This window comes from Lissotriton helveticus, chromosome 7 (assembly GCF_964261635.1).
Source record: "Lissotriton helveticus chromosome 7, aLisHel1.1, whole genome shotgun sequence".
Lineage (NCBI taxonomy): Eukaryota > Metazoa > Chordata > Amphibia > Caudata > Salamandridae > Lissotriton > Lissotriton helveticus.
The window spans coordinates 1,509,740,633-1,509,764,664 of NC_136068.1; the positions used below are offsets into that span (position 1 = coordinate 1,509,740,633).

Sequence of the window (24,032 nt, forward strand, 5' to 3'; positions counted from 1 at the left end):
TCTGGCCTCAATGCTTCTATATACATATTATACTGATTTCAGATTTTGTCTGCAGAATTTCTAATGTGCCCCATTGCACAAGTGCAGTCGAGGGATCTGGCATCCATTGATTTTCCCCTAGTGTATATCGGCTGCTCGTTTTGTAATGCAGGCTCGATTTCCCAACCTCCACCTTCCCGTTGTGTAACCCCCCAAATAACAAAAACATCTCAAACAAACAGCAGGAAAAAGTTGCCAGCAATTCAAGGACCAAAAAACTAGAAGACATTTTATATGTTAATTCATTTTTAGATCGAGCTTCGATCGACCGATTATATCTCTTTTGTAGTGTTTGACAAACCCCCCAATTTCCATTGGTTACTTACTATCTGTGGCATTCAGAAATGCTAGCTTTTATTAGTGCATTTCTGTAAAAGTCCCTCCTTTGTGTGTTTAGCACTCTTTCGTGCAATTTCACTTGGAGAACATTTTTGTTGGCCATCACACAGTACAGCATGTGATGGCCTCTCGTCCCTCCTCCCATCTGGCAACTGCAGATCAGGTGTTTTTTCTTTGCAGATTCATATAGCGTGGACTCGACCGAAAGGTTAAATACGGGAGGCGCGTGCTCTTTCCCATTAATAATGCATAGCTGGCCGGATATTTGGCATGGACCACCTTTGCGAGCCCACGCCACTTTATTTATGCACATCAACAAAAAGGCATTCCCCGGCAACACATACCGATGTTCTAATTTCCTTTTGTTCTCTCTGACATTCTCGTTAAGGCCAGGTGAATGACTCTACCCGTTCGCAATTGTAGTTGTGTTTGAGGGGCTGCGAGTTACACATAGTGGTTCCCCCCTCCACGTCCCAACCCCCCACCCCACTGCTTCTTTTGTTCGCCCACTGGTTTTTCTTGGCATTTCTGGTTAATACAGCCTATTTTGCATGTCGGATACAGAATCACTTGGAAACTGTTGTGATTGTGCGCAGCCTACACCTGACTGAGATATCTTTGCTGTTCTAGAACTTCCCATCTCCTCCTCTCTTCTTTGTAAGCTGCTGTCACTTGTTTTTTTTTTTTTTTTGGTAGGATCGCTTTTAATAATTTAATTATATTTCATTTCATTTCAAAAATAATATATACAATTTAAAAACTTATTAAACCAATGTGATCCAATAGTTAAGATAATTGTGTTTGAGTACTTATAAAACAGATAGATACAGATCGATTTGGTAGGGCCCCTTATACCAGTCTTTTCATAGCTCGGCTGCGGATGAACCACAAGGACGTTAAAAATTTTGAAATTGCAAAAACCACGGTGGGAGAAAGGTCTGATTTTAAAACTCTGTAAGCAGACTGGTGAGATCTGAATCCCAGGTTCCTCAGTAGCGGGACTAACCAATATTTCCTGCTCCGCTCGTAGCCCTTGCAAAAGAAGACCACGTGTACGTCATCCTCCTTCGGGTGCGCACACATTGGGCAAGATGATATGGTGGAGCAGGATTTCCAGGACGCTGTAAATGAAGCTAGTGGCAGGCATCCATATCGCCACTGTAGGAACAATTTTCTCGTTAGTGGAGGAGCGATCTCATCAAGAGTTTTTTCGAGGGAATAGGAGTCTTTCACTTTCAGAAATAAGTTTGTCAGGAACCCCTCACGAGTGGCATTAATGGCTCTTGTAAGCATCGAAGCATAGTATGCAGTCGCGATTACCTTTTTTGGAATCCTGGTACATGAGTTCGAAGGGTCCGTCCATAGTTCCGGGTAGCCCAGTTCCTCGAACCTCTCCTTTACGTATGTTAACCATGGAATCTTCTTTATGTTCCGTAGTTCCAGGAATTCCTGTAATTCCTCTCTATAATGTACGAGATCTGGGCTACTCCACAGACGCCTCCAGAATGTTAAGGGTTTGAGTCCTAGCTCCTCTGTTATGGGTTTAATTCCCAGGTCTAATCTAAGGGGTAGTAAAGGAGTGCTCTGGGGGAGGGCAGCTACTTGTCTCAAAAATTTGTTTTCAGTGGACTGCAGCTTTGAATGTTGGATGTGGCCCCACAACTCACCCCCATATATGACACCCGCCCGGGCTTGTGTTTTGTATATATGAATAATTGGGGTAAATGGTCGATGGCGTGATTTATTTGCCAGGCGCAAAGTTCCACCCGCCAACTGAGCCAGTTTGATGGTCACTTTGGCCTGGTGCGACGTCCAGGTTAGATGTTCGTTTATAGTGATCCCCAGGTATTTAATATTATGCACTCGTTCTAATTGGATGGTGCCTAGCGTTGGAGGGGTTCGATTACGAGATTTGGGTTTTAAAATCATAAATTTTGTTTTTTGAGGGTTTATTTCTAATCCCCGGTCAGAGCAGAAGTCTAAAAAGCCATCCAGGATGCGTTGGATCCCCATCGGGGATTTAGACAGCAACATGATTGCAGGCACCCTGTTGCCAGTCAACTTTGGGGCATCGGAGTTGGTAATCCTGTTTAGGTGAGCAACAACCCCGTTCACAAAGATGCAAAACAGGGTAGGTGCAAGCACGCACCCCTGTCTCACACCTCTGCGAACGGGGAACCTTTCGGTTAGTTTGCCACCTTTGCCACACCTTACGCGGGCATAGTTGTTGGAATGGAGTCTCATCAGGATTGCCAAAATATCCGCAGGGACTTTCAGTTCTTCCATGACTTTCCACAACCTTGCTCTAGGGACTAAATCGAAGGCGGCACGTAGGTCTACAAAGATGGTATATAGACTGCCGCCCTCGATTACCGCTGTTCTCCAATAGAGAAGGTGTAGCCTAAAAATTTGGTCTGTGGTTGATACTCCCTCCCTAAATCCTGCCTGGTATTGAGATAGGATGTCCATTTCTTCAGTCCACGCCTGCAAACGATTCAGGATCAGTCTGCCAAAGAGTTTTTGAGATATGTCGATCAGACTAATGGGCCGATAGTTGGAAGGGAGCAGGGGGGATCCCTTTTTATAAATTGGGACCACCTCTGCTCCCCTCCAAGTATCAGGCACAGTCATTCCGCCCCAAATGGCATTGAATAATAGTGTGAGGTACGGTGCCCATATTCCTGGTTCCTGTTTGAACAGGTCCCCCGGGACCCCGTCCAACCCCGGTGCTTTTCCGGCAGCTAGCCCTTTTATGGCCTCCCTCACCTCCTTTACAGTGATTGGGACATCTGGGGGGCTGGGTGTAGTTGAAACTCCATCACTGTTTAATTCCCAACCACCCTCCGCGTATAATGCTTCAAAGTGGGCCTGCCATACTAAGGGGGCAATATTGGGCTCTAGTGCGGAGGGTAAGTCCTCCGTACCATTCGCCACTATGCGCCAAAATTTTCGGGAATCTCTAATTGCCAGTGCTTTGACAAGGTTCTCCCAGTACTCAGAGTCCCATTCCGCCCTCGCGTTCACCAGAAGCGATTTATACTTATTCCTCCTAGCACGGATTTCTTCCTTGCTTAGGTGTCCCTTGATAGCAGATAACAAATGGGCCTTTGCCTCCCTACACGTGGCATTATACCAAGAGGTTTTTGGCTTGTGGGCATTCCTTTTCCCTGTGGTTATGAACAGATCCTGTTCTAGGGAGGCAATGATGCTTTTATGCGTTTGTGCTAAGTCTCCTCTAATATCTTCATCTTGGTCTTTGGTTCCTAGATAAAAGGCATTCTCCAGCAAGGGGATTAACCTTTCATATAGGCGGGGTATTCCATCCATACTATTCGCCAACTTCTCCCACTTGACTTTCCTGCGATTGTTTTCAAGTAGGAGGCCCGTCTTCTCTTTGCCCCTTCCCTGCGATGTGTCCTCCCTCCCAGGAAGTGAGTACATCAATTCCAGAGAGTTGTGGTCACTATCCGTTCTTGGGCAAACTTTAAAGTCGACTATTGCTGGCCACATAAACGTTTTGACCATAATGTAATCCAATCTGGACTCCCTACCAGCTGTATTATAGGTAGGGTTGCTAGGTATATCCGATTTGCAACGGCCATTACACGCCCTGAGACCAAAATTAAGAGTGAGGGTGTTTATCTGCAGGGCTAGGGGAGTCCAGGCCCTTGGGGGTGGTGCCGCCGTCTCCGGTATAAACCAACAAGAATCTTCGTCTAGAGAAGGACCATCGCGTAGTCCAGGCAAAGGTTCATAGTGAGAGTTGAAGTCGCCCCCAACCAGACAGGCAAGTTCACATGGAATGCCCTCTAGGAAACAAGCTAACTCATCCACAGTGCTCGACTCTTTGTGCATCTGTGTCGGCCTTGAATAGATACTAATCACTAATAGCTTCGTAGAGTCTGGCCATTCGAGTAGAACAGCCAGCAAATCGTCAGAAGCAGTCTCTAAGTAGGTAGCTTGGCAACCTAAGTCCGTTGCTACCGCTATCATTAATCCCCCAGATGGCCTACCCCTTCCCCCCCATTTCGCTGCTTTGAAGAAGGAGGCAAAACCCGGTAATTCTATCTTTTCTCGCGCCCATGTTTCTTGAAGGAGTAATATGTTTTTGGATCTAATATAGGAACCCCACTCTGGGCAATCTAATTTATTGGAGAGCCCTGCCACATTCCAGGAGATTGCTGTTATGACTGATGATTGGTTATGTGGTGGGCTTATAAGAGCCAAGTCGTTATCTGTAGTCTCTGGGTATACCCTTTGATTTAAGGTGAGATGGTTCTTACCCGGTGGTCTAATGGCAGGTGGTGGGGAGGGGTACAACAAGCTTAGGGTCAAGCTAGGTTCAACTGTGCTAACTGCCCTAAGGTATAAATCGGGAGCTATAGATGTGGTGGTAACGGGTGGATGGTCTGTAGATGTAATGATGTCAAGTGAGGAAGTTGCACAGGCATCGTTCCCCAGTTCTACCGCCTGTTAATCCACCATTTCTAAGCTACTGTATCGATTCTGAGTAGATCAGTAAGCAGGATAGTGTGTTCTATATGGCCCGGGAATTCCCCTCTTATGTCCACCACCCCCCCTCCTTCTCCTAGTGATAGTTTCCCAGCCAGCCTCATCCCCAGAACCAGGGAAGTGTTCTCTGGTTCTTTCCCTAAGTAATGGGTAGTTATTAATCTCCCTGGGGCAATTTTCCCAACCCTCTAGTAGCTCTTGATGATACCCCCATCTAAGATCCTCTGATTTGTATGGATCGGAGGGATAGAAAAAGGCGAGGGGAAGTGTTTGAATGGTACTGCCAAAGTCCTCATCAGAAACATAAGAGCAAATATATGCGGCTGTATTGGGGTCTCTAAAAGAAACTAGAATACAATCTCCTCTTATAGATTTCCTGGTGTGCCCCACCCAGGCTACTCTCTTGGTCGTGGCTATGTCACTCGCTGTTCCTCTCGGAAGTGGTCTATTAGCCGAGAGCCAATTTATCACTTTATTCTTAAGTGAAGCGATTGATTCAAATGTAGGGGGATTGAGTTCGGGCACCCCTGCCATGACTACGGTGTAAGGAGAGGCTTCTGGGGGGAGGTTTACAAACTGTAATTTACGTTTAGTGTGTGGTTTCTCTCCATCCAGGGGAGGGTCGTTCTTAGTTTTTGCTAAAGGCATAGAATTTTCTTTAGGAGGTGGAGGAGCTGGTTTTGGGGAGGCAGTATTTGATTGCTGCGTAGGCATCAGAGCCTTATTTGGAGCTGGGGGTTGTGATGCATTCTTGTTTGGGGGTACTGTGGGTTTGGGTATTAGGTCCGAAGGCTTGTTGTTTGCTAGTGCCAAAAGGCTATTATCTTTACCAGGTTCAGAGCCTATACCCTCTGTTATTGTGTGGGTCCCACTAGTATCAGTTTTCCTTGCATCAGCAAGTTGTACGGTTGCCTTTTCAATAGTGACTAATCTTGCTTCTATCTTGATCAGTCTCGCCTCAAGGGGACTTAATAGGGACCTAAGCAGTGTACCTATATCCTCTAATGTAATGTCATCCGAAGAGGTGTCTGCATGCGTATTATTCGTGCATTGTGAGGGTGGAATAGGTTTTGGTGATCTAGAAGTAGCTAACATACCCACCACAGAGGCAAGTGTGACTGCAATCCCCCCTTTGCCTCTGGCTTGTTTGGATATAGGTGTAATGGGCCTAAGCTCTTCTAGGTGTTGGAGCCCATGCTTCTTTTTTGGAATAGCCCCCTCTCTGGATCCCTTGTCGCTATCTATATTAGCCTCTGTACTTATAGCTATCTCCGTGTTCTCTAATGGCGTAGGCTGGACGGGTTGGATGGTAGGAAGGCCCCTCAGACTCATGTCGTCAAAATCACTCTGCAGATCAATAGAAGATTCTAGAGTAGTAGTTATAGAATCTGGAGGGAGGCATAATACCGGGTCTGTGCTAGAAATATTTGGTATTGCAGAACTATGTTCTGGGGTTCTAGCTTGGGCCATAGGGCCCAAAGAAGATCTCCTTACCCAGTCAATTTCTTGGGATATTCTGCGTTCCAGGACCTGGATTTCCTCGATCAGGAGGGAGCCCGCTTTGGCAAAGTAAGTATCCATTGGGCCTTTGACTGCTCCGGCCGCGGCAAGCGAAGATGTTTTACTCCTAGTTTCCCGGGTGCACATTTCACAAGTGTTCCAGTGGTCTCGGATTAACAGATAAAAGGGTAGGGCCCGGACCGGACTCTCCCGTCCTCGAACAGCCTCAAACGGCCCGCTCTTTGCCCGGTCTTTGCCCGGTCTTCGCCCCGGCCTTAGCCCTGCGCGCGTCCCGCGTGCGCGCTGCTGTCACAAGTTATGTATGAAGGTCAGGTGGAAGGGGCGGGAAGAGGACCAGCTGCGGCCAATCAGCGCCGCGCTGCACGCTGGTCCTCGCAGTCCCGCCTCAAGCCTTGTGGTCCAGATGCAGGCTCGCAAGGGTCGCGTTGGTGCTCCTATGCACTTAATACGGTCCAGGGACAAGTGAGAAGCAGAGTCCTAGCCTGCGAGCGGCACCCGCGGAGCGGGGGCCGCGAGGCGTAGCTTCAGGGACAGGAAGAGAGTAGACGAAGAAACAGCACTCTCCGCAGTTCAATTCAAGGAGGTACCCAGGCTGCTCTCACACCGCGATGTTTTTGACGGGTGGAGGGGCGGGAAGAGGACCAGCTGCGGCCAATCAGCGCCGCGCTGCACGCTGGTCCTCGCAGTCCCGCCTCAAGTCTTGTGGTCCAGATGCAGGCTCGCAAGGGTCGCGTTGGTGCTCCTATGCACTTAATACGGTCCAGGGACAAGTGAGAAGCAGAGTCCTAGCCTGCGAGCGGCTCCCGCGGAGCGGGGGCCGCGAGGCGTAGCTTCAGGGACAGGAAGAGAGTAGACGAAGAAACAGCACTCTCCGCAGTTCAATTCAAGGAGGTACCCAGGCTGCTCTCACACCGCGATGTTTTTGACGGGTGGAGGGGCGGGAAGAGGACCAGCTGCGGCCAATCAGCGCCGCGCTGCACGCTGGTCCTCGCAGTCCCGCCTCAAGCCTTGTGGTCCAGATGCAGGCTCGCAAGGGTCGCGTTGGTGCTCCTATGCACTTAATACGGTCCAGGGACAAGTGAGAAGCAGAGTCCTAGCCTGCGAGCGGCTCCCGCGGAGCGGGGGCCGCGAGGCGTAGCTTCAGGGACAGGAAGAGAGTAGACGAAGAAACAGCACTCTCCGCAGTTCAATTCAAGGAGGTACCCTTTTTGTCACTGCATGCTTTGTAAGCAATGCACATGGCGAGCATGCCTCTGTGAGGTGGAGTGTTTCATCTAAAGTAGGGTTTCAACACTGCATGTCTGTTTTAAAAGAAGGAGTGGGGTCGTTCTTTTGAACATTTAATTAATTATCCACTTAACTGTGCTTTTATTTATTTATATAATTTTACATTGAAGTTGTGTTCTCTTGTTTAAGAAATAGTCTTGTTATGGGACCAGATAACGTTTTCCAGTGGGAGCGAGAATTGGACGAACTGCATTATCGCCACCTTTATTGATCATACCTATGGTGAACCTCACTCTGCTATTGAGTATTACAGAAATCATTCCTGGTGAGCAGTTAGTGATTTGTTTTAAAAGATGTGCAGTTATTAACTTCTCTCCAACACATTTCGCTGTCCCATTTTTATTGCGTCAAAGTAGAGCACCATTTATGCATACTGTCATGCGTTTACAAGCTCACGGTGTTTCAAAGACTAGAGGTTTTCGACTTCTCCTCTTAGTATATATCAGACAGCCTGCGGATGAGCAGCCTGGTGGACTTTACCATGTATCATGCAAGATAGACTTATAGTTTATTTTTTCTTTCAAATGATGTCTCCCTAGATATACAAATGTACCTCAGAGTGCAACGAGTACACACTTTCCCCATAGATACTTCTAACTCTCGATCCCTCATCTTGCGATTCTGCCCTTGCACCAGCCTTAATCTGGAATTTGTAGCAGTAGTTCTTCATGTTGGCAAGTGGTGCCATTTGCCTCTTTCATGCACCTGACCTACCTCTAGCAAGCATATGTAATAGGTCTCGCAATTGTGAGATTTTGACCTATTGGTTTTGCAAATGACGATGCCATTTATTTGCCTGTTTGAAAAACACCTGCAATAATAAAAGGCATTTTTGTTTACAATACCAATAGGTCATAGTTTCTAAAATGTGAAACCTATTGCATTGCAAACTCTTCTTTAATGGGGTCATCCAGTTGTCAATAATGTCTTCTTGGTTATATAGAAGGTAGCAAGAAGGTCCATAACATGTTTTATTATAACTTTTCAATATGCTGCATAGCTTAAAAACAGTGGTAAAACCAATTGCTCTGACTAAACACTTCTAAGGTTCCAAAAGCAAGACCTATGTGATTTGCCAATGCTTGTTAATGAGAACAAACACCACCTGCACTTACTCTTCCTATTTTGTCCTTTTTTTTCTCATTTTCCCTAAATGTCTAAATGTAAGAGTTAATGTTATGCCACTACTGAAAAATAGCAACATTTAGTCACTCCAGGCTCAAGCTGTCACAGAGAGTGATGCTCTGGCCCCACAGCAAAGTGGAGAACCCTGAGCCTGTTCAGCGATTTCTTCCTTCGCCCCCAGGTCCAGGCGACACCTTCCTATCTTAAGAACACAAGAGATGTTCTTAATCTGATTACCAAAATCAACACTAAAAACTTCGAGGAAATCTATCTCTTCATAACATTGGATGTAGAAGCATTCTACACGAACATTCCTCACGACGCCAACATCTCAGTAGTGGAGAACCTACTAAAGACATCAGAGATCCCCACCAATACACCTGTGGGGTTCATATTGGAATGCACATCTCTCACTCTGAAAAACAACTACTACATGTGCAAACCAACCTTTATCATCAAATACAAGGTACTTTTATGTGAAGTACCTTTGCGCCAAGCCTGGCAGGATTATACATGGCACACTTTGAATCCCAGCACATCTTTACTGATTCTAACCCCTTCTAGGAAACTATCCTAACATGGAAACGGTACATCGACATCATCATCTTCTGGAAGGGCACTGAAGAAAACTGCCTGAAATTTAACGACTGGATGAACAACTTGAATCCTTACTTACATTTGACAAAATCGCAGTCCAGGAAGGAAAGCATGCACACCAGAACATACAAAAAGGAAACTGACTGCAACAGTCTTCTCCCCTTTGACAGTCATCACCCAAGGCCCTACGAGAGAACCTCCCATATAGACAATTTTTAAGGATCCGGAGAAACTACAGCACACTTACTGACTATGACTCACACGTAGCAGCTCTCACCACAAACCTGGAAAATAAGAACTACCCCACTAGTGTCATAAGTAATGCTAAAAAGAGATCTCGTAATAACTCTGGAAAACAGAGTATGCCAAGAAGAGGATGTGATGACCGGTGTTACCACCTTTACCCCCCTCCCCAATCAGATAAAAAACATCATACTACGGAACTGGAAGATCCTCAACACAGACTCTTTGAACATCCCTGACCCAGATTTGCCTTCAAGAGGACAACAAACTTAAGGGATCATCTGGTACATTCATGTCCCCGCCCTCACAAAAAAACAGGTGACAAGACACCTACTCTCCTTGCTCCGTATAGACTCCTAGCAGTGGTTTACATACTAGCTAGAGCCCTTCCAGTTGTTTCAACAACCTAGCAATTAGGCCTGTTTTCCATTCTTATGTCCATCCCTAACTGCGGCACTTGAACAGTTACTCTCTGCCCCCTCCGCTTGGCATACTCTTCTGCTATCTCCATACACATAAATATTGTCACCGCACATATCACCTCGAGCATTTATAACACTCCATTACGGTGCTTCTCCATTCACATAACCCTTTTGGAGATACGAGGTCTGTTTTAAAACTTGCTTACAATAAGGATGATTCACCACTCAAAGATGGCGCGCACATGCGCAGCATAAAGAAGGAACATTCCCACCGGAAGGCAGACAACCGGAGATCAGGCGCCCTTCTATTTCATGGAGACCGCTACACACGCAAACCAATATGCAGGCATGCGTGTAAGGGTAGGTGTTAAAGCTCAGTGCACCCAACGACATCTGTGAGTATAATACCTCTGGTCTTCTTTTAACTGCTATCGAGTGTGCCTTTACGGCTTTTACAACGACAGCCTCCTGCTTAGCTGTGCCTATACCACCTGTCTTTTCTCTCCCCACTGATAACCACAGCCTGTTACGGTGCAGACGAACATCCAATAGCCTATGGAGCGATCACTAATTTATAAATAGGTAAGAGTGCATGAAATATCTGTTTTGACCGTACTAAAATCTACTGCTATTGGGGTCATATTCTTTGCCTGATGTTTACAAATGCGAGTTCTAAACATGCACTATATGCATGTATATTGGAGCCCCTATTCCACAGCCTACATATGCACCAATAGTACCTTTCTCCTTCTTCGCATGAGAGAACAAAATTTGGGTTCAGATGCCATCACTCTTGACAATGTAAATAGATGTGAACTCCGCTCTTGAATCCTAAATGTACGCTATATGTATGTTATTGGTGCCCCCTTTTCATACCCTACCAAGGCGCCTACAGAATCTCTCTCCTGCCTGGCAAGAGAGCACATAACTGGGTTGAGATGCCATCAATCATCTCACCACTAAGAGCCATATAATAATTTTGTCTCCATATTTGTTTGTGTATCGTCTGTGTTTTATTTCTAGGTCGCAACAAAAGCGGTCACTATTTAAGCCCACGCCACCTGGTAGTTTTCAGAAGGTGGACTGCTCATCTTTCTACATTAGGGTTCTTCACTTATTCACTTTTCATACTTTTTTACAATCAATTTTATTGGTCCTGAGAAAGGGCCAGGGATCGTTATGACCATTGAAGGGTGCAAATCATGTCGACCGAAGAGTTACTGAGGCACATTATCGCCTAGCCAGTAACACACAACCTATGGGTTTTTAACCTATCAGGCGAACCCACACATTAAAAACATAAAACTTTTTCAGTATCTCCTCACAAACCTTCTTTCTCACTAGAAATCTCACGCCCTCACTCATCATACGGCGTTACTAAAAGATCTCTGCCAAAGGGACCGTACGGTAACCCGTAGGGCATAGTAGCTCCGGCCGGTAGGAGCAACGCCCTTTGATGAAGCATGACATCCCTTGGGAGGAGTGAGGGTAACAAGAGACCAGATCTGCGATTGTTTCTATCTTGTGAGGTTTGAACCTAGTCTCTTCCATCTCTCTTTCTGTGGGCAACAAGAGTGTCCATTTAGGAACAGTGACCCACCAGTTTGGTTCTATATCACTACATGGAGCACAGGTATGGGCCCCCCAACTAGCTCCTAGTCTCCCCCTCTATTTTGATTTATATATAGAAGACTTGAATCACCTTCAGATTGCCATAAATCATATGAAGAAGGGCTCTGTGGACAAACTGATGGCAAATTGAAGCACAGACAGAATGTGGTCATTCGTCAGTCCGATAAAGGAGGCAGCATTATCCTTCCAGTAACAGTGGTATACCCTCTCTGCTTGCATCCAGTGCTGGCTTTAGAGTGGTGTGACTGGTGATGTCACACCGAGCTCTAGGGATGACAGGTTGAACTGAGATAAGTACAGCATGCAGAGATCTTTGTGTGTGTGGGATTTTTGTGGGGATATTCCAATGTCAGGGTAACTCTGGCACTTAGTGCACAGAAAATATCTGTTATTTGTCTAGTCCGTTTTGACTCATGGTAGAGTGGCATAGAGGGCGGGTAAATGTTCCTACTGCGAAGCACATCTTGTTAACATGCAGATCACAGATTCATATTTTAAGTTGATAGATCAATGGCTTATTGCTTTTGTAATTTTTTTCATGCAACAATCCTTGCAATATAGCACTTTGAACTGGCATCAATGTGCTGCATGCAGATTGAAAGGCATGGGACTAGAACTTTGTTTTACACCTCAATATTTTGTTAGTCTAAGGTTGCTAAAATTGGTTCTTTTTGGTAATAATACAATGGTATTAGTATGACACTCCAATCATTGTGTTACATTTTTTAGACAGATTTGCTAATCTCTTTTAGACTGATTCAGATCACAACAGTGATGCAAAACTGGTGCAAAGTTTTTTATTAAAACTTACTTTCTAGCACAGATCATGAATTGCGTGGGACAGTAGCCCTAAAGCAACACAAAGTAGCACTATGCACTACTTTATTTCAAGTAGACATTCCATAGGTGGTATATGGATATTCCCATGCACTCAACCATGGATTTTGATGCTAATCCTTAGCTACTGACTTTGGATTGGCATGAACAATTACGCCTCCTCGAGGCAGGTGTAAAGTTGGAGAAAAGATTTCTTATCTCAAAATCTTTCCAACTGTGTGTGTAGCATCGTTCAGCAATACATACAAAGTATTAAGGTGATAAACTTTGTCAAAGCAAAGATTTTGTGCTAGAAGGGGGAAAACATAAGCTTGACTTCACCTAAATACCCATGCACTATTGTGAAGGTATGTGTGCATTAGCATAAGACAGCCTAAGGTGTGCCAGCAATAGATGGGAGAGAAACAGTACCATAATTAAGTAGGCATGGTGGCATTGTGCTCTTTACACTTCATGCAAACCAGCACAGGAACTTTGATAATTCTGAACCTTCTTTCTCCAGACCTACCTGGTCTTTTAACTAGCCGTGTTCTTTCATTGGTCTGTTTTTGTGACAATTACATTTTACTTCTAACCCCACTACAGCATACAGTGTGGGGTAGTCTGTCAGCCGGCTTCATCCACTTGCTAACTTTACTGTGAATGACTGCCCTTTCAAAAGGGGCACGTCCAGACACAATGGTATTCCCTTAAGTGCGATGATCTACGCTGGAAATCTGTATTTTGAGAATAAACAATTATTTTTACATTTATCTGTTTTGTGACAGCTTCCCCAACAATACTGTTTTGCAAAAGCCATAACAAAACAAACATGGACATAGCAAAAAAGCTGGTGGCAATAGCCAGACCTATTGGCTTAGTCAATGCTTTCTAAAAGTGGTTATCCAAACTGCCTACCAAATCACACGGTAAAGAAGTTCTCTGTTTTTTTTTGTTTTTTTTTAAGTATGTTTATTATTGCAAGAAAGAGCAAGGTATATTTACATATCGAAAAATATCAAAGTATACTTTAGTAAACCATTCTGTTGACTCCAGAAAGATAAAAAAATACAAAATATATATAAAGACCAGAGGAGAAACAAATACATTTTAGCGAAACAAATGAAGTCTTTAACACGGAATACAAAATCACAAATACGTTTGGCCTCATTTTCAAATAGAAGTTATACAGTTAAGTTTTCAAAATTCAAAAAACTGTTTCCCAATCTTTTCCTTCTTTTTGCACGCTTTTGGGCCTCTATGTTTTGCTAGTGTGAATTCCATTATTCTTATTTCGTTTACCAGACTATACCATTCTAATATATTTGGCGGTTCTTTAGAAATCCATGATCTTGCTATCCAGACCAGACCAGAGGAGAAACAAATACATTATAGCGAAACAAATGAAGTCTTTAACACGGAATACAAAATCACAAATACGTTTGGCCTCATTTTCAAATAGAAGTTATGCAGTTAAGTTTTCAAAATTCAAAAAACTGTTTCCAAATCTTTTCCTTCTTTTTGCACGCTTTTGGGCCTCTATGTTTTGCTAGTGTGAGTTCCATTATTCTTATTTCGTTTACCAGACTATACCATTCTAATATATTGGGCGGTTCTTTCGAAATCCATGATCTTGCTATCACTAACCTAGCACACGCAAATATTATAGTTATAAGATCTTTATGCAAACAATTAACATCTTGAATGTCCAAAAGCACCAAATGTTCTCTGTTTTAACACACAATGACCTTTCTGCCATCCTTATGTCCTTGTCCATACTGTTGCAACTGGTTTTAAAACGTGACTGCTTGGCACACAAGACCTTTGTTTAAGGTTATTTTATGTATTTAGCATTTCAGTTGCAGACAAGGTGATGTTTTTGCACAAAAGGATTGCGAATAATTTTGCATTTCTTTTTTCTTTAAAAGGAACAACATGGATCATAGAGCTTTTAAGTCTCATCCGTTCTAAAGGGGACCCAACCTGGATACAGACTGTTCCAAATTGGGATCGGGCCCCATGGTTAGAGAGCAATTACACGCCAGAGAAGCTCGATTCCATGTCCCTAAAACCTCGGCACATCACCAGTCATTTGGCCAAGAAGATCTTCTGTCAATCCTTCTTCACCTCAAAAGCAAAGGTAATAATATAACTTGGAACAAGGTTTAGTGATCCATGTAATAAACTGATATGGAATGAGGGCATCATGTGACGATTGACGGAGAAAGCAATTACTAAAAAAGCTGTTTGTTTAAGTTTCAGATTGTTATTTCTAAAATGCTGCCTTGCAAGTAATATTACTTATCCTTTGCTTCAAATTCTATATTTGGTCTAACGTATCTCGTTCCTGCATCTCGGATTCCTTTTATCTTGCAGTTCATTCCATATGCCTAGCTTTTTATCCTGGTCCTTCCAATAAATACACCCTTGACTTATCATTACTCGCTTAGCAACGTATCTTTTATTCTCTCTTCGTTCCTTCTCTAAACATCTAAAATGTCTTTTTCATTCACAACTTTCTACTTTGTTTGCTTCACATTGTTGTCATATTTTTTACAATCTATTTTGGCACTGATCTTTCTACAAGGACGGCCGCTTCTCTATCTCTAACCATCTCAACACTTCCCCCTCTAGCAAAACAAACAAGTCATATTCCTCTGAGCACTCTTCCCTTTCATGGGATGTCTTCCTTTTTAATAAACTGATTTTTTTCAATTCATACTGTTGGTTATTGAAAAGTCAAAAAGCAAAGCGTCTTACTTGGAGCAGTGTGTTATTTTGCATGAGTTAGTTACGAAAGTGTTCTGGTTTGTGACGATAAAGTAAGAAATGAGCGGTTAATAGAAGGGTCAAACAGTTTGCACAAAATTATATTCAGCAAATTCAAACATAAACTAAATAGTAAAGAAGTATTGACATCGTGTCAGGAATTGGTAAAAAAGACAGCATGCTCGTATGAAACGTGAGACCTGTAAGCCTCAGTGTAGTCTTCCCTCAAAATGTTTTCCTGCTTACCTCCTCTGTTTGTTGATTCGTTTTACTTGCCTTAGGACTCTGAGCACTTTACCACTGCTGAGCAGTGCTAAAATGCATGCGCTTTTCCCCTAAACCATGGGTTTATAGACAATTGAGATATTTCATTTACTTGTAAGTCCCTTGTAAAGTGGTACACTATATACCAAGGGCCTGTAAAGTAAATGCATTAGTGGGCCTGCAGCACTGATTATGCCACCCAAAATAGACCAGAATTGAATAACGTCTTGTGAAGAATAAGGCAAGTGGCAGAATCACTTAAGTGATGTTTGCTTTTTTGAAGATACGGGTCCAACTTGTTCCCGAGTGGTCTATCATTTGACCAGTTTTAGATTTTTTCTGTGCTTCATGTTGACAGCCTCTTGGTAGACATTCATTCAGACGGAATAATGTTTATGCTCATTGTCCGCGTGGTTGAAATGGAGTAAATGTACCTGCACTGAAGATAGTAAATGGCTATCATCAAAAATAACCTGTGCACCTGTAACAATATGATTTTTATAATTTTTTTTCTAAGCGAGCTTGTTTACTGTCTAACAACATCTCATCCTCTTTTTCCTTCTGCTCTGATGTCCACCATCACCCAGTCCTGCATCCATGACTCTTTCTCTAGTTATACATACCTTTATCCGAAAAAGCTATGTCTTCCTTTGACCTAGCCTATCCGGTCCACAGAGGACCCAAAAATGAATATTTATACTTTGACATCTTAATCTACCCCCACCCCAAGTACAAAACACACGATCTATCTTTGTTACTACTGCAATCTATCACTCTCTTCTGCTTGATGTAATTTAAGTCACCTTTCCCAATTCTGCTACAAACAGATTTTTGCACGTGAATCAGGATTGCAGGAGAGCACGAATGTATGCAAGAAAAAACATATGTATTCGCAGATCCACTCTGTTGAATGGGGAAAACCTGCCGGGTTTGGAAACAACATTTTGGTTCGCCAACAACATTATAAGAGAAAAAAACCTTCTACTCTTCCCCGCACCATATGCAACATCCTGCAGTTTACATTTAAAGTTTGGCCCATCAAATGCTATCTGATTATTTACTTGTCCCACCAGCCTTCCAGGTTCCGCCACCCTCCTCAAATGTTCCAAGCTTTGATCGTTGTTTCTATTGCTCGATATTTCAGGGTTACTCCACCCCAGATGAGGTTCTGGTTCTGTGATTGCTCATCACCCAGTTATCTGCATGCCAACCCACTAATTTGTGCAACATGTCGGCCCAGCATCACACCTCTTTTGCCAGCGCCTATTCCAGGAAGTTGTGTTTCCAATGTCAATCGTGGGGCCATGTACTGTCTACCAATGTATTGCAATCTGGCAGTTGGCCAGCAGCAGGCTGAGTGCAGCAAATCTGAGCTGCATTTTACCATGCATGGCTGTTGTTAGTAAGCCCAAGAGGCACTGTTGTGGTGTTGGGTTAGTCTTCAGCTTCATGTCTCCACCTCCATTCAGTACAATGCCAGCTATCTGTATTTCCATGTCATGTAAGAATGTGGCATTCTATACGCCAAAATGTGGCCAGGCAGTCCTCCTGTCCATCCTGTCTTTGTGTTTTTAGTGCTGGGACACTCCAGGGAGTAGCCGTGCCTTTAATAAATACCTGCTAACATAACATAACAGATGAATTTTCTGAAGTCGTACTGGCATCAAATATGTGCAATGGAGGTAAATAAGTGTGTAAGGTTGAAACAGTCATTGCTGGCTCTTACGGTACTTGTGCACAAGTCATTGCCCATTCTTTGTCTGTTAACGGTTGCTGGAAGTCATTGTCCCTTGCCGGTCATGCGTTTATTAGCACTGGGGGTCAGTCCACTTTCAGGGCTGTGTACAGTTGTGACACCAGTCACTTGCTCCCCCTTTTCCAGCATAAGTATACATCGATACAGTAGCAGCCAACCAATTGGTAGTGACCTGCTAAAGGGTGGGCATCTCAGCAGTCTTTAAAATGCCATTGCCAATGCCACGGCTACCTGTCCTATTGGTCTGAGTGTGTCCTGGAGTTGCCTCCTCCCTCTCCTCTCATTAGGTGGATTGGCAGCGCAGTCTGTTGTGTCCACTTGCCCAGAAAACTAGTTTCTGATGTGGGACAAACCCCATACCACTTAGCCGCATAATGCAGGTTGATACGATATAGTAAAGTTCTAAGTCTGACAGACGTAGTCCGCCCTTATCCCTGTCCAATTTCAATATTGCCAACTGTACTTTGACCCACTTCTTAGCCCAGAACAACTGCACCAACAGCATGTCTGTCTGTTTTAAAACCGGCTGTTTAACTGGGTACATTAAGTTATGCAACACTTATTGGCAGCACAGGAGTTGGACCATTTTCACTCCTCCAATCACAGAGAGTGGCATATTAATCCAGAATTGTATGGGAGCTTGTAAACCCCTGACTGTTTTAGCTAAATTACATTTGTAGTATGTAGCTTTGGAGTGAGCCACCCATGCTCCCAAGTACCGGAACATATCTTGCTCCCATAGCAGTCCTAAGTCTGAGCCGTCCCAATCGGCCTTCCCCAAGAGGCCCATCAAGAGTTACAGTAGCCTTTTTATTTTCTTTACGTAAAGCCCTGAGTGTTCCATATATCTGTCCAGCCATGCATAAGCGTGGGGACCATCTCAAGCGGTCACACCACATAAACCAGTGTATCCTCCGTATATGAATAAACCACATGGACCCAAGATCTTACTTTGATTCCCCAGGGTCACATCTCAATGGGCAACCAGTGTGCTCCAGGGGCAAGCGCCCTGGCCCTAGGCTCGGTATACAGGAGCATTACCAATTGCAGAAAGTTGTAGTCAAAGCCGGACTACAAACATGTACTCCCACCACAGAGAGTCAAATGCTTTCTCAAGATCAAGTGCCACTAAGGCGCATTTTTCCTCTGAGTTTTCTATGCACGCCATGGCATGGCTAGTACCCTGATTTGCATATGAGTGTTTCAGCCTGATATAACCCTGCACTAGTTATTATGTATCAGACTCCCCCCCCCCACCCCACCCATCCATTAATCTTGTCACTAGTCTCCTGGGCAGGCTCATATAGTCCACGTTCAACATGGACAGTGGCCTATAAGCAATTAAATCTGCAGTGTCTTTGTTCAGTTTAGGGACAATGACTATGATTGCCTCCCTGCCTCCTGAGGTGCTATGAACAGGGCTTCCGCTAGTGTATTCGTATTATTCTATTAAAATTTTGTGGGGAAACAGGGGGCTTTTCCCAAAAGGCTGGTCCCGTCTCGCAGCCATCAGTTTACCCCTGGTGATTTTAAAAATCCTTGACCAGGAGAGTTACCTCTGAAGGATTTAAGAATGTTTCTATTTTGTAAGATGTCAGGGTGTCCAGGCTGCATATAAAGGTATTTGCTAAGGTATTATTGATACTGTCCTGTTATATATGTTGTCCCATCTGGTGTGTTTAAGGTCCATATTAGTGAGGAGAGCCTTTCCCGTTAGAGGAGCCAAGCAAACATCCTACTTGCCTTGTCCCCTTCACGGTGCAACGCCTGCCGATAATCTTTCAGGGTATGCCTGTCTAATGCATCCCATGTTTCCGTTAATTCCCTTCTTAGCCCTAGTTTTGGCAGCTGCTACTCAGTCATGTCACCATCTCCGTTTGCAATTGTACCAATTGTTCCTCCCGTTGTGTCAACATGTGCTGTAATTGTCATTTAATCCTGTATATCATAGACACATATTCCCCTTGTGTCACTGCTTTCAGGGCTTCCCATTCAGTTGGCCGTGTCCCCATGAATCAATGGTTAGTGTCAAGGCATTGTTCCAAGCAATCATTGATGGCATTATGGAATACTGCATCCTCTAAGGGACTCTAGATGCAGGAATCCGAGCCAATCCTGCCAGGGACCTCCTCCATACTCCAAGACCAAGGGGGAATGTTCGGAGAGGAATCTGTTTATATAGCATGCCACTCAGATCAAGGTACCCACACCTTTGGTCACCAGAATTCTGTCCAGGCAGCTATACATATTATGTGTGCAGGAGTAACAGAAGTACTGCTTTTCCGTGGGCTGCTGGACTGGCCATATGTTAACACAGTTTAGTGTATCATAGAGTTCTCCAAACACATTCTTATGCCTGGGGTTGTGTGGAGTTTGAAGATTGTGATCTAGGAAAACATGCAGTCTTACCACTAAATACCCCATTCCGAGGCACACAACTGAGCATGTTACACTAACAATGCAACCAGTAAACACTACACCAGCCGCACAGGCAATAAGATGTACATAGAGGTGACCAAAATGTATATGTCACCTCTATGTATGCTTTATTGCCCGTAAGGCAAGGTGCTTGGTATTTAAAAGTGGGACATTTAAGAATGCTGTGCTAAATATATGCTCACAGTGAAAAAGCCCCAAACACTATTTTAACTGAATGCAAGGCTGGCTGTTCAATAGGAAAACATGGGGTTAATTATTACATTAATTAATGCTAATTTTAGTTAAAAAAACAACTAGAAACATAATCAAACAACTTTTTTTGATAGATATTAAAACTCCTACTCAATGGAGAAGTCCGTTTTTTGATAAATATACTTTCTCAAAGAAACCTTTTTCCCTGCCTCAAAGCTTTGAAGGCTACCTTGTATTTGCTCTCCCACTCCTACCAGTAATTGGCATTAGCATACATATATGTATTTACTAAGTACTATTTTGGTCTTCACACTTCTCAAAGGCACATTCATTGATGTGAACGAGTCCATCAATTTTCCTACTGGTCATGCTCTTCCTCTTTTACCGTCAACTTTTTAAAGCAATACAGTGTTTTCTGAAGAAATGGTTCTTTGTATTATTTGTCCAAATTATGACAGCTGGTCAAGTCTGCTCATGTGAAAGTTATGGGTTGATTTGATCAAGGATGTATCTGTATATTTTCCTGGCTGTCCATAGTAATCTAAGAAGTCTCCTCCAATACCACAGTTCAAAGGCATTTATGCTTTTTTCTGCCCTATATTGTCCTGTGTCCATCTTTTGTATCTTTACAACTTCACAGGAAAAATCATCCCCTTGTACAATCTAGACCTATGATATTGTATATACATCCGTTCATTTGAAAATATAAACCTAATCTTTCTTCGCAGCTTCACCAGTACTAAGCTGTGGTGTAGGACTAGTGCATCCTTAACTATTGGTCGTTGATCCCAAAAGACAGAAGCTGCCCACCACGTTTAGGTCTTCATCATCAAGTGTAAAATTGATTGCTGCGCTTGTTGTTATGGCGGTAACCTTTTGGTTAGAACTACTGGCATTGGTAGCCCAGGTTTGAATCTGGCCTTGCCACTTGACTTAACGTCATATGACCCTGAACAAATCAATTGAATTACCTGTACCTTAAAAGAAAAAAATAGATTTTAATATGTGTGCAAATGTGTTTTTTTAATCCCCACTTGTTATATATCATGCATCAATTGGGTCCAACCTCCTCAGATCACGCACGGCACCCACAGGGGGAAAGATGGGTCCGAATAAAATCAGAAAATAGATACTTGCGGTATTGGATCTCCTCAGCGGCTGTGTGACACTGTGTAACAGGAGTTGTCTCTTCTGGGACATTCTGCATTTGTGAGTTCGACGTACTCTGAACTAGAACCTACGGTTTTGCGATGACACAATATCAATAAATCAATCAGGGGTTTATTAATGCGCTAATCACCCGTGAGGGTCTCAAGGTGCTGGGGGGGGGGGTAAGGGGTAAGGCAGCTGCGGCTCAGTCGAAGAGCAATGTCTTGAGGTCCTTCCTGAAGATGTGCAGGTTAGGGGAGCATCTGATGCTGATCGAGAGCTTGTTACAGGTTTTGGCTGTGCTGTATGAGAAGGTCCTTCTGCCTGTTCTGCTTCTGCGGATGCGGGGTGTCTGCTAGGGTGAGGTCAGCGGATCAGAGAGTTCTTTTGGGTGCATGGAAACAGACTCTATTGTTGAGATATTTGGGTCTGATGTTGTGGAGGGATTTGTAGGCATGAGTGAGAAGGTTGTAGGTTATTCTCTTCTCAACCAGGAGCCAGTGTAGGTCTCGAAGGAGTTGCGTTAGGCGTTTGTGCCGTAGGGTCCCGAGGACGAGTCTGGCCGCGGTGTTCTGTGTGGTGTGGAGCTTGTGTAGAAGGGTCCTGTTGATATCGGCGTAGAGGGCGTTTCCGTAGTCCAGTCTGCTGGTTTTGAGTGCGTGGGTGATGTTTCTTTGTGTTGGGGGGGATCCATTTGAAGGTCTTTTTCCGAGGATACGGAGGCAGTTGAAGCTGGTGAAGGTGACAACGTTGATCTGGTGTGTCATGGTGAGAGAGGAGTCAAGGATGATGCTGAGGTTCCGCGTGTTGTCAGTTGGGGTGCGAGGACTCCCGAAGGCGGAGGGCCACCACGTGTCATCCCAGGAGGAGGTTGAGGGTCCCAGGATGAGGACCTCCGTTTTCTCAGTGTTGAGCTTCAAGCAGCTGTCCTTCATCCATGCCGCAACGTCTCTCATTCCTTCCTGGAAGCTGAGCCTGGTGTCTTTGGGATCCTTCGTGAGGTAGAGGATGAGTTGGGTGTCATCAGTGTAAGATACTATGTTGAGCCCACGCTGTCTGACGATGGCTGCGAGGGGGGCCATAGATGTTGGAGAGCGTGGGGCTGAGCGATGATCCCTGTGGCACACAGCAGTTGATCCAGTTGAGGGCGGTTCCTTGTATCCCAGCGTTGTGCAGTCTGACTGCGAGGGTGTGGTATGAGACATGTCGAAAGCCACGGAGAGGTCTAGTAGGATGAGGGCTGTGGTGTGTCCCTGGTCGAGTAGCTTGCGGATGTCATTGGTGGCTGCAAGGAGGGCGGTCTCGGTACTGTGGTTGCAACGGTATCCGAACTGGGAGGCGTTTAGGATGGAGTGCTCTTCGATAAATGCGATCAGCTGGGCATTTACGACTCTTTAGGTGATTCTGTCAGTAAATGGGAGCAGGGAGATGGGCTGGTAGTTCTTCAGGTCCGTAGGGTCGGCCGTGGGCTTCTTGAGAAGGGTCTTGACTTCTGCTTGCTTCCAGTCGTCAGGGAAGGTGCCAGATTGGAGGATGGCGTTGATGGGCCGTCCTAGTTCACGGGTGATGGCGGCCTTCTGGTAGATGTGAGGTGGGCAGGGGTCTGTGGGCGCTCCAGACCTGGTTTTCATCATGGTCGTGCTAATGAGTTCTGCCTTGGCGGAGGTCCAGGTGGTGATGGTCGGCTGGTGGTCAGTGGAGGGGGGCAGGTTGGTGAACGGCGTCTGATAGCTGAAGGGTCGTAGAGGGTCTTAATCTTCTGATGGAAGTAGGTGTTGAGCTTGTTGCAGAGATCATGGGATGGTGTGACATCCGTGGCCTCGCTGGATGCAGTTATCATAAGTACACCAACAGGTCTCTACATAGAATGAACATACATTAACTTCAGTGACATACACTTACAGGTTTCATCAGCAGCATGGCATGTGAGCAGAATAAGCAAACTCCCAGATAGGAGTGTGGCACTCCAAAAGATAAAATCGGAACACAGATTTGAGTTACTAGAACTCCCAAGAATAAACTCGGAACACAGGTTGGAGTTACTTGCGGACTCTCAAGGATATGCTCGGAACACAAGTCGGAGTTACTTGAACTCAGAACACAGGTTGGAGTTACTTGCACTCCCAAGGATCAAACTCAGGGCACAGGTTTATCTACAGTGTTGATGCATATATCAAATACTCAATAGTGCTCTCTCTTGCCAAGGTCTTTAGTCTTTGAAGATGCTGATGCTCAGTCCTGCTTACTACTATAGGTGTATTAGTGCGCACTTACCTGATATCAAGTACTTAATTTAGTACTTCCACTTCCACAGTCTTTGAAACAGGGTGTCACGGGGATCCGGAGTAGCTGTACAGTAGAGATAGAGAGGAGGAAGATGTCAAGGGAGCTGGAACCATGGGAACCACTGGTTCACTTGGACTAGAAGGATGCTGGAGCGCTTCTTGGTTTTAACTGGATTCTTCAGGTGAGTGGGAAGGATAGAGATTGTTCCGCAGGGAGCGAGGCCAAGCCATGACTTAAGTTTGGGTGGGGATGAAATACCCCCTCGAAGCTCAACAGATGCAGCTAGATCACATGAGGCAAGTGGGGCACATGGCCGTCTGGAAGGTTTCTTGAACCCTTGAAGAAAATACACGTTGGTACACTCACTTTGACCTTACAGGAAGGGAAGGTGCAACTTGGCAATCTGAACCAAATAGAAGTAAATAAATGTATTGTTTTTGCTCAAATCTGCATAGTGGAAGGCAACAACTAGGCCTTAGTAACAATTGGAGCAAGGCTTGCCATTAGCTCCCACGATTCTGGTGGAGTCTCGCAGGGACTCAAGCGCAATCGAATCATAGGTTTTGGGGAACATCAGTCATGGTATCATAGTGTGCCATAAAGCGCCACAGGCGAAATACATTAGCCCTGTGAACTAGACCACT

General features: G+C 44.6%; 1 protein-coding gene across 5 annotated transcripts in view; it reads left to right on the forward strand.

Moving 5' to 3' along the window:
- The window catches only part of LOC144767510 (sulfotransferase 2B1-like), an 858,831-nt gene that overhangs the window by 481,446 nt on the left and 353,353 nt on the right, over positions 1 to 24,032 (forward strand). For all 5 annotated transcript variants that reach the window (XM_078650929.1, XM_078650931.1, XM_078650927.1 and 2 more), the window contains one exon: positions 14,462 to 14,673. In XM_078650929.1, the coding sequence (XP_078507055.1) occupies positions 14,462 to 14,673 (212 nt within the window). The remainder of the gene's footprint in view (positions 1 to 14,461; positions 14,674 to 24,032) is intronic.